Consider the following 11743-nt stretch of genomic DNA (forward strand, 5'->3'; position numbering starts at 1 on the left):
TATGAATTATGGTAAGTTTTTCTTTGTCTGCATCTACAAATGAAAAAAAAGCAACAACTAAAACTGAAATTTAATGTTAGTAAGAAGCAAAGGAATACATGTTTTTAATTTAATACAATAGCTGAATATTTAAATCTGGCATGTCCACATAGCCATGAATTTATCAGCCGAAACTGTTTAAAATTGTCAACGAGAATTTGAGTGTTTAAATTGAAACAGTGTTTCACTATCACACTTTCTCTTAGAGTTAAAGTGTAAAAGTAAACCGCCAGCTTGAGAATTAGGTGCTGCAAACAGATGAGTGCTTAAAATTACTTCCATGCTCAATATAGGAAGGAATTTTTAGTCACTTACTTATCTGTAGCTTTTTCAGAATTTAGCTTTTTCTACCTTACGAAGCTGAACCATCATGTACTATTTACTTCTTTCTGGGTATTTATGATGTTGGTTCACTGTTACCCTTAAAACCTCTGAAAAATATTGAATTTTTTAGTAAACAGAGGTTGGCTCTTTTTTACTAATCTTTGGAGTCAATCAGTGATACTGTATTTAAGTTTGTGGGTATCGCATTAAAAGGGTACATTGGGACTGTCAGACTTTTTTTAATTAAAAAAACACTGTTTATCTATCTTTTGTTCTTCACATTTTTGTACTATTTTGTGTACAAAAACGTGATATGAAATTTGAATAGACTATAGAGTTTCTTCAGAAGAATAAATGTAAATAAGGGCCAAACGGGTATGAAAAGGGGTATGAATACTTTTGCAACACATTATTAAAACTTCACTTTTCAATAATGTGAAGTTGTTAAAACTTCACATTAATAACTTCATGTCAAATGTTGGACACAAAAATAAGGTGCCTCCATCTGCTGGAGAGAGCTATCCAGTACACGAACACAACTATTTTTCCAATTGTGACAGGATTCAGGCTACACACTGTGTCAAGCTCTGGTTGTCGAATAAATCTTCTTCGAGAGAGTTTATTTCATGACATCTATTCTAAAAATATGTAGTGCACAATGACTTGGAACAAGAAGATACACATTACAAACGGCAACTCTTCTCTTGAATAAATGAAAGAGCTAACTCTTGTGTACTGGTCTGCGGTTTCCATATAAATTCAAAACAAAGGTAAGTAAAACAAATAATTTTGAAAATGCTCAGGAGCGACTGAGCATTACAGAATGGAGTTTAGCATTCCATTCTAAATTGTTTAGACAGAGTTCAGTCTCAGTATTATTTATGACAGGCCTAGCTTTTAAAATAATAGATTAAGACACTGGTATTATTTTGAACAGCTGAATGCTACACATGTATAGGAAAAACACTGACAATTTATTTCAGACATATAGTACAAGAGTTTATTAACAAAATTACATTAATTTTACAATCAAGATATTTTATTCAACCAAAATGCAAAACTCTCAACACTGTGAGGTCCAAGTAGCTCGCAGATCTGCAGATTCTGCAGATTGATATTGTCTGGACTATTGTCTATTATGACATACATAAAGTATTAACTGCACCTGGTGCTCCATGTAACATGGCCCTACCATTTAAAAGTACCTCTCTTTGGCTGAGAACAATCTCATACCCAATCCAATCACAAACTTCCTACCATGTTGGTTGGCTGCTGTCTGATGGGAATTCTATGGAGAGACAGAAATAAGTTGGTTATGTTTTAGAACCTCCACAGATCAGGACAAAGCAACAGATCACTCACCTGTTGCAATGGAACCTCAGCAGCCATGCTGATTACACTCACCTCTGAGACAGTAATAAAAAAGCAAAGAATCTGCAACAAACAGCAACCAGAAACCGAGTAAAACACCAGTGATAAAACTTTAATACCGAAAATCAACAAACCATTACCTTGATGGCGTTCATCGTCGAACTGAGAACTACCACACATTGACACACTCTTCCAAGCTTCTGTGTTTAGCAGACAAAGTCCACCTGCTCCTGATAAGATACAACATTTGTTCAACTAAGTAATTCCTAACACACCCACAAAAATGGAAAGAAAAGCTCCTGCAATGTTTGGGATAGCTGTGGTGTTGGCTTCAAAATTAAAATGTTTCATGATACCATTCCTACAGTTTAAAGTAACTTTAAGGCATCAGAAGAACTACCAGGGACTGGAGTTACCTTTTCAAATAGATCAGTGGCAAATAATGGTTGTAACAATCATATCATTGAACTACTGTTGCTCCTGACAGCAGTAGTTGTTAGAGTTTTGGATATATTTGCTGTCATAAAAAACATTGTCAGTCATAGTGTGAAAACTAATGGAGCAGACTTAACACTTTTATTAAAGGTATCCAGAATTACATGTTGGCCTAAAAATTTAGTGATTTTTATATGAACTAAAAAATTGCTGTTTGTGATATGTTAAAATTCATGGTTACTCATGGTCTTTTATTCTATTTTTCAACCATGATGAGAAAATGGAGGTCAGCATTTTCTCACCAAGGGGTTTTTCCCACATGAAAGAAAGATGAGCCCAGTGCAAGAGCCAAATTTTGAAGGACTTAATCTGTCCACTGGACCTTTCTCTAGAACACTCATTGGTCATTTGTAACAGCAGAACTAACGAAGGCTCTAACACTGATCATCGAGGGCCAGTGTCCTGCAACTCTTAGATGTCTCCCTGGTTCAACACACTTGAATCAAATAGCTGAGTCACCTCCTAAATGTAGTCAAGTTCTCCAGAGTCCTGCTAATAACCTCATTATTTGACTCAGGTTTGTTGAAGTAGAGATACATCTAAAAGTTGCAGGAGACTGGCCCTCGAGCCCTGGAGTTGCCACCCCTGCTCTAACAGGTGATCCTTACCTCAAGGAGCCAAAAGTAAATGCAGTGCACCCGCTGAGACACGCAGAGCTAGAAGCACAGATACACGCACTCAAAAATAATACACATACACAATAAAGTATAGGCGATAATGTTAGCTAGTTGATTAGATAACTAGGTTTTTGAAGAAGGCTAATATGTTGATCCGTGATTTGGGTTTCAGCCTTCCTGAAATCGACCATGACTCTGAGTTCTGAACATCTTCTAATTACTCCACATCGGTTCAGATTATGGGCTTAAATTTTTCTTCATGCTTGATTCTTCTCAAAGAATTGGTAGTTAAATTGTGCTTTTTTCCCCTCAACTTGTTTCCTGTGACCATATTGGCTATTTACAACAAAACATTTGATTGTTTTTTGTTTTATATATAATATAATATTTGATCAATTTCAAGAAGTGCTGCATCTTTCTGAGACACTTTTGGTTATTTCTGGCTTTTCAAAGTAAGATTATTTATTTATTTATTTATTTATTTATTTATTTATTTATTTATTTATTTATTTATTTATTTATTTATTGCCTATTTTGCCTAAAGAAGCTGCTCAATATTCATGCACACCTTGACATAATGTCTTGACCTCTTTAGGCCTCACTCCTACTGACTACACAGATACACATTACTTGCTGTGATTAAAGCCATTTACCTTTATGCACCTTGGAGTTAGAAAATATTCATTGAAAAAATGTCTTATGATCAAAATACTCACTTGCCAAATAATTGTGCACACAGTGCAGTTCAAAGCCTTTTGACATTCTGTGTCCAAACTGTGCATACACAGAATTTATACTGCTTATTATCCATTTAGCTAGTAGTTATGTCTATCTCCCCTTTTTCCAATCTTGTCTAGCTAAACCACTCTCCTGAATGGAAGAGATCAGAATTTTTACTGTAAATGTAATCCAGAAAGAAGATAATTCCAGCACTCATCTCTCAGCTTGAGTCTAAATTCTTGCCATCAGTCAGTGCACAGAAGTTAATCTCCCACTAATCCTTATTGTTCCTGTCTGTTCTGTTCATTTTAAAAACAAGGGCAAATAGATCATGTAACTCTATCTGTGATGGCATAAACCTTCTCCTATCACTGCACAGTTATTCCCATATCCTGTCCTACTTTAGGAGTAAGACAATCAGGTAAACTCTTAACAAAAAGTATGCTAATTTAATGGTCAGTGAGAAAAGTGCATAGAAAATGAAAAGTAAATTATTTAGTCAACTAAAAACTAACTCTAAATGAAACTGATAAGCCATGAAGAGCAAAATAATTAGTAGGAAAATAATGGGAAATTTAACTACCAACTATAATATCACTGTAAAATTTTAAAGATTTTGACAGGTGGCAATTGCTTTAAAATTTTTCAACAAGATCAAAAATGTTATCAAGCTTATATTTGACTGGCTTTCAACTTTTGGGAGTATTTTTGATGACAAAGTCTAAACTGAATTGTGCTGATGAGCCAGGGTGAGTAACGGACCTGCTGAATAACTCCAGACTGGCTATAAGAGCTAACTGTACACATAAAAAGACATGATTAATAAAATATTCTACAATAAAAGTATTCATACCTTTAAAATATTTTATATGTTGTCACATTAGTTATTTAGAATTTAATTTGATGGACCAATGCAGAAGATGATACATGATATACTTTTTTTTATAAGTAAAGAAAAGTATGCATGCATACTTACAATGCCTGTAAAATATTCTGAACACTTTGGATCTCTTACACTTTTTTGGAAAATAAAGTGCACCAAAACCAGCTTTTTATGTTACAGTGAAAACTGATGACAATCAAAAATAACATAAAATAAGTGACTGCATAAATATTCACTTATTCAGTATTCATTCAAAGTTCATTGAATAATGAAAAATTATGAATGATGAAACTAGGGTTCCATCCTGGAAGAAAAACATTCAAAAGACTTGACACTGGTTCAAAGATCCACATTTTATTAGATCAAAGAGACATTAAAATTACTACAGATGATCAGCAAATCTCCATCTGTAGAACAATTTCATGTACTTAATACAACATCCACTGGACAGAAAAACCCCCAAATTAAAAAATATTTATTTTACAAAGTTGTAACTAAATCATAATTTATCAAACTCCAAAACTAAGTCCAATTGAAAAGTAAAGAGGCTTTTAATTTAATATATTCACATAAAAAATTATGTAATGTTCAAATAAAATAACCCCGTCTATTATAACAAAATAATTACTTATGTAAACAGGGACATATAGAAAATGCTAAGTTATTTTTGCTGAAAGTATTTGCTCATACTTTGCAGAAATCCAAGAATTTAATCTTTTCAATCGTTGAAGTCTATTTATTTAAATACAAACCTAATCAACTCGTGTAAGACTATCAGTAGTTCATAATATTTCTGAAGTAACTGTAAAAGGTAGTGCAGCAAATCTACTCATAGATCCTTTTTTTCCAAAAAGTTGACTCAAATAAATGTAATACCCTCTGAACATAGATAATTAATCAATCAATCAATCACATTTTATTTGTATAGCACATTTCACCAGCAAGGCATTTCAAAGTGCTTTACATCATAAACACAAAAACACAAAGTCATGCAACATAAAATAAACAATACATTGTTACATATTACATTTCAAATACAATTCTAAACAGGTGTGTTTTTAGTTGAGATTTAAAGGAAGTCAGGGTTTCGGCTGTTTTACAGTTTTCTGGAAGTTTGTTCCACATTTTTGGTGCATAGATGCTGAAAGCTGCTTCTCCTCTCTTGGTTCTGGTTCTCGGGATGCAAAGCAGACCAGAACCAGAACCAGAACCTGAGAGTCTGGACGGTTGATACAACAACAGCAGATCTTTAATGTATTGTGGTACTAAACCGTTCAGTGATTTATAAACTAACAGTATTTTAAAATCTATTCTTTGAGCTACAGGGAGCCAGTGGAGGGACTTTAAAACTGCTGTTATGTCTCTATCTTCCTGGTTTTAGTGAGAACAGGAGCAGCAGCTTCTGGATCAGCTGCAGCTGGAGGATTGATTTGTTGGACAGGCCTGTGAAGACGCTGTTGCAATAATCAATGCGACTAAAGATAAACGCATGGATGAGTTTCTCTAGATCTGGCTGAGACATTAGTCCTCTAATCCTGGAGATGTTCTTCAGGTGATAGAAGGCCGACTTTGTAACTGTCTGAAGGTTCAGATCTGAGTCCATTACTACTCCCAGGTTTAGTAGTAATAACTGAAGCTGTGCATTGACTTTAGATCATTCCTCTTTAGGTCCAAAAATAATGAGTTCAGTTTTGTTTCTGTTCATCTGGAAAAAGTTTTGGCACATCCACACATTTATCTGTTCTAAGCATTTATTCAGTGATTGGATGGGGTCAAAGATCACCTGGTGACATCGTAATGTAGAGCTGTATGTCATCCGCATAGTTATGGTAGCTAATATTATTTTCTGTTATAACCTATAAAATATATAAATAAATAATAAAATAATATATAAAAAATATTGAATAAGAGGGGTCCTAGGATTGAACCTTGGGGTACCCCACATGTGACCTTTGACCTCTTTGATGAGAAGTTTCCAATTGAAACAAAGAAATCCCTGTTCTTTATGTAAGATTCAAACCAGTCGAGCACCGAACCGGAGTAATATGTCATGGTCGACAGTGACAAAAGCTGCACTGGGGTCCAACAGAACCAACACTGTGGTTCTCCCACAGTCCGTATTTATATGGATGTCGTTGAATACTTTGACTAGGCCAGTCTCCATGCTGTGGTGAGCACAAAAACCATATTGGAAAGAGTCAAAGCAGTTGGTCATCATGAGGAAACTATTTAATTGTTTACACACAGTTTTTTCAATAACTTTGCTGATGAATGGGAGGTCAGAGGTCAAAGGTCGGCCTGTAATTCTGCAGTAGTGATTTGTCCAGATTGTTCTTTTTTAGCAGTGGTTTGATGACTGCTGTTTTCAAAGCCTGGGGGAAAACACCTGATGTAAGCGATGAGTTACTATTTGGATCAGATGAGTAACAATAACAGGCAGGACTTTCTTAAAGAAATGTGTGGGTAGGACATCCAGACAGCAGGAGCTTGAACTTAATTGACTTATAATTTCTTCTAAGGTTTTATAAGTAGTTGAATATGGGTAATTTTTCCTGTATTTGTTTTGTTTGGGTACAGCAATGGTTCTGGCTTGTACACAACTAGTAGCTTATTTTTAACAGCTAGTTATTGTTTAATTAACTTCATGTGCATCCGACAACATTACTCAACTCACTTGGTTTGTTCAGAAAAGGACGCAAAGTTCTTTGCCTTTTGCTGGTTTGTTGCTATGATTCTAACACATACGGATGCACAGCCCTCCACAGAAGCATGTCTCCATCGCTGCTGCACAGGTTGACTCTGTGGGGGGGCAACATCGCCCAATGCCCACAAGTGAGGCCTGAGATGATTTGGAAATTATAGGTGCACAGAGTCACACTGCTGTCTAGGTGGATAAAGCCTGAGTGAGTTTCATGTCCAGTTAATCCATTAGAACAGACATATTTCTAGCTGCTTCTTGTTAGCATGCCGAAGTTTTCTGTGATTAGGCAAAAAAGCTGAAAATCCTACATATCAATAATTAGAGTCATACTGGAGTAGGTGGGTCTCTGGTCCTAAACCCCCATCACACTGCTTTAAGCACATGCACATATTTAATGAGTCCAGAGACAGTTGCAACATCAAGTTTGACTATTGGACTTCAGTAGCACTCTGTCTTTCTCAAACTACCCTGCAGTGGACTTCTTGTAAAAAGAAGTCAGCCTGACCAGCTGCCTGTTCTGATTTTGAAAATGAGAAAGAAACCTGACACAGTATTATCCTACTGCTGGAGAGAGTGCAGCAGGTCCAGAGTCAGTCTTCATAAGTCTTAGATTTATATTTACAGCCTTCTTTTTCTGTACTAAAAGCAAATAGAATAAAAACTGTACATGAGTTATAAAACATTTTTTTAAGATGGGGGACTATGTGAGTCAGCATCCCAGTTCTTCCCATGACTTTTCTTCCTGTTTCTCTCTGCCATCACCACAGCTGCTACCACAGTCACCAGGACAGTGACAGTAATTACAAGGACAGTGGCCGTCTCCGCAACACAGAGCTGGCTGTCCACCCAGGCCAGAGAAGCCCCCATCAGTTGTGGGGGGTCCTTGCAGGTCACATTTCGGTAGTCATCAATATGGAGGTAGCGAACATGTAAGATCTTGCTGAAGACACGATGTAGCTCACAGTCGCAGCTCCATGGGTTGCCTGGCATGGTAAAAATAACAGAGAGAGAAACAAGAAAGTTCTACTTTCAAAATGTATTTGACTTGTATCATTCTGTCTTATAAGTTAAACATATTCCTAATCTTCAAGTTTGTGAAGGGAAGGATGTCAATCTAAACTTATTTGTATCTTAAGTAAATCACTGCATTTCTATTGTCTCTCTTTGGTCCAAAATGCTTCCCTAAAGGTGTCATGTTGTGTGGAGGTTGAAGTGGACCTGTAGGGAAATATCAAACTGAAATGTGGCTTAATTTGAAAGGTTTTTTTTGTTTGTTTGTTTAGTCATTTTTATGTTCAGAAATAAAACTTTTAGATATCAAGTGGCTCAAAGCCTGAACCAGCCTGTTTACTATGATGTAAAATCTAGTTAGTTCACCTTACTTTAAAAATATTAAGCAAAAAATGTTTAAGATTAGTAAGAAAACCTCATTTATTTGAAGTAAGCAGTACTAAATCAATTAGTACAACTACAAAAAATGTAATTAAGTTTATGTAAGTTATTTGTAATGTTAACTTTTTTGTTTGTGTACTGCTTGATACAAATGTAACCCCACTTGAAAGGAATAAATACCCACATTTTTCAAGGTCACTTAAATTAAGCAAAATAATTTTATTGAATGAGTCCTTGCGCTTGCTCTGTTTCTTTCTGTCTCACTTCTTTTAATAAAGTTGCATTATCTCCAGTGGCCTTTATTTGAAAGTGGTCAGACATGAAAGTGGGTAATGAGAGAGGAGGAAGACATGCAAGCGAGCATCATCAGGCTGGGACTCAAACCTGTGAGAGCTGCATCGAGGACTAAGAGGCTTCCATAGGTGGGTTGTGTTTTACCCCTACGCCACCACAGCACTCCTTTCTCCTACTTCACAGAATTAGTTATTCCTTAAAATATTTGAAATACACAATTATATGCAAAAAATATTCAGTTTGGTAAAATACACAATAAGGATCAATTCACTCTCCCTTTTGATCATCACTGTCACTTGCAGGTGCAAAGGTTCCAGCTTGGGATTTTTGTAAGTAAAGAAAATGCAATTAATGCCCAACCTCCCACCCCCCAAAAAAATTGTTTGTTGACTGTGGTGACATCTCTACTATAGGTTGACACAAAGTTTTTGGCAGACATGTCAAAAACATGTCTGTTATTTTTGGGCACTAAAGTTAGCATATTGCTAACAGCCTGGCTTAAGAAAAAAATAGCCACAACTTAACGTATCTGCAAAGTTGCATAACTAAACGGCATTATAATCCTGGATTATAATGAAATATACCATGGAAAGTTAAGAGTACACTCTATGTTCACATAAATTTAGATAAAGATCCAAACTAAACAACTGGCCACTTTCGGAATTTACGTAAATTCTATAGGGAGGATTCTACAGAAAGACAGGGGTGCACTCCCTTAACTGCTAGACAGACAGGGGTCTGTCTGCTAGGCAATTAACAAATTATTTTAGTATAGTTCAAAAGTTTACTGGGACATTAAAACTGTTTTAAAAATCTTCTCCATACTAGACTTGAAATATATATTAAGAGATTAAGCATTAAACCACATGTTTTGAATTAGTTATTTTGTAATCATACTATTTGCATGTATTTTATATTACTGAATACAATAGATTTAGAAAACTACTTGACTTTAAAATATTTCTGATATTCTCAAAAAGAGTTCTTCTTTAAAAAGAAAACACTTTAGTTCTTAGATCCAAACTTATAGTTATTATTTAGTATTAGATTTTGTGCATTGTAAGATTAAAAATACAAATTATTTTCTTGTTGAATAATTTTGAGGCAGAGATAACGCTCCAGCTGCACGCCGTAAATCAGTCTGGCCAGGAGGCTGGTCAGAAGTAATAAAATTAACATTAAGACAGCCCTCAAAAAGGTTTAAAAAGCTTTGCTTACAACAGAGGAGTTGAATCTCTTTGTGCAGACTGGGGGATTCCCAAAAATGTATTTTTGTATCAGGTAATGCTATATTTTGTCATGTGTTTGACTTCATGATTATCTGGGAATGTTTGGTGGTCTGGTATTCTGTATGCATTGAACTTTTAGATAAAAACTTTTTGATATATCTGAAATCTGATGTCGTATGATTGCTTTTTCTCCCTGTGCACGCAAGACTCAAGAATCCGGGACAAAAGAGGAAAATTAACGAGCTAAATCAAGTTATTCTTCTTTTAATTCTCAACAGTGCCTGTGCCAGGTCTTATGGAGCCTCCTTACCAGTCAACTAATTTATCAATAAAGTCAAAAATGGCCAGAGAAGAATCTTTCAGAAAAGTTCTAATTAACCTGAAAGCTGAATATGTGTTGCTGTTGTGTGAAGATTGATGAAGGTCTTAAACATCAGGTGATGCAAGTTGTTTCCTTCCAGATTAAGAATCGCCAGACTATAGAGAGGAGCCAGAGCGTCAGAGTCTATCTGGGAGATGTTGTTGTTACTCAGCTGCAGCACCTAGACAGACACACAGGCACAAACTTTGTACACAGAGAATTATTTCCAAATCATGAGAGAAGATGTCCACATGTCTGATTTACATTCATTTTACACTCTTAATTATTACCATAATTCTTTTCACTCAGGACAGAGTAAACTACCACTGTTTTATCCTAGAATATATTCTGACAGTTCCTAAGAATTGATTCTATGCACTTATTATTTTTATATCCATCCATCCCATATATAACAGGCTTGTCTTTGTGGGATTTAGAGGGGTGCTTGTGCCTAACTCCAGCTGTTAGTGGGTGCAACTTTTTTAAAATCTTATCTCAAAATTAAATCAGAACTCCTAGAACAGTGGTGCCCAAAGTCATTCCTCAAGCGCCAGTATTCAGCATGTTGGCCCTACTTCAACACACCTTCAGGCTTCTGCAGACGTTTATGAGAAGTTTATGACGTGTCTGCTCCAGCACAGCTTATTCAAATCATCCATCTAAAACTGCATAACAGATAATAAGCTGGTCACCATTTCGCTAGATCAGGGGTGGGTTCTGGGATGGGCTCACTGGTGATCCAGATCTTTTTGATGTGTCCTAAATAAAATAGCTCAATAATTTCAGTATTCAGTCAAGTTCTCAAAAGTTCTGCTAATTATTTGACTGAGGTGTGTTGGAGCTGGGTCACATCTAAGGCTGGCAGAGCACAGGCCCTTTACAACTGGCGTTATACAGTAGTTAATTACAGTTTATATTGACTTTATTTACCTCAAGTCCAGGCAGCATATCAAGGCTGCCTTGCTCCACCACTGTCAGACTGTTGTTGTGTAGAAAGAGCTGTCTCAACCTGGAGAGGCCCCTGAACACACCAGGGCCAACAGATGCCAGCTGGTTATAACTGAGGTCCAACTTTTCCATGTTGTCCAAGTGTTCCAAGCTTGAAGGTTGAAAACAAAAGGTATTGTGTGAGATTTTCCAAAAACTCAAAGACAGAAGAAAAAGTCCATAAAAGGGATCTGCATATTTCAACTTTTGGATGCATTTCTGCTCCAACACACCTTAATTTCCTTTCTGGCATGTCCTGTTCACAAACTGTACTCGTTTAAAATGAATAGCTGTAGCTTCAATTGATTCAGGTTTTAGCACTTCAACAGT

The 11743-nt window shown here is 35.9% G+C and overlaps 1 protein-coding gene and 1 long non-coding RNA gene across 4 annotated transcripts in view; both read right to left on the bottom strand.

Moving 5' to 3' along the window:
- Positions 1 to 1413: 1413 nt before the first annotated feature.
- On the bottom strand, positions 1414 to 1946 carry LOC129354947 (uncharacterized). The gene is made up of 3 exons (XR_008605214.1): positions 1875 to 1946; positions 1726 to 1797; positions 1414 to 1651 (listed from the first exon to the last, which is right to left on the bottom strand). It is a non-coding gene; the product is annotated as an uncharacterized LOC129354947 (long non-coding RNA).
- A 3403-nt stretch (positions 1947 to 5349) lies between these two features.
- The window catches only part of si:ch211-237i5.4 (leucine-rich repeat-containing protein 70), a 10362-nt gene continuing 3968 nt past the window's right edge, over positions 5350 to 11743 (bottom strand). For all 3 annotated transcript variants that reach the window (XM_055024515.1, XM_055024513.1, XM_055024512.1), the window contains 3 exons: positions 11357 to 11525; positions 10445 to 10607; positions 5350 to 8133 (listed from right to left, as the gene is read on the bottom strand). In XM_055024515.1, coding sequence (XP_054880490.1) covers positions 7838 to 8133; positions 10445 to 10607; positions 11357 to 11525 — 628 coding nt within the window. In that variant the 3' untranslated portion in view covers positions 5350 to 7837. The remainder of the gene's footprint in view (positions 8134 to 10444; positions 10608 to 11356; positions 11526 to 11743) is intronic.

The sequence above is a fragment of the Poeciliopsis prolifica genome, unplaced genomic scaffold (assembly GCF_027474105.1).
Source record: "Poeciliopsis prolifica strain line A6 unplaced genomic scaffold, Auburn_PproV2 SCAFFOLD121, whole genome shotgun sequence".
In the NCBI taxonomy this organism is placed as follows: Eukaryota; Metazoa; Chordata; class Actinopteri; order Cyprinodontiformes; family Poeciliidae; genus Poeciliopsis; species Poeciliopsis prolifica.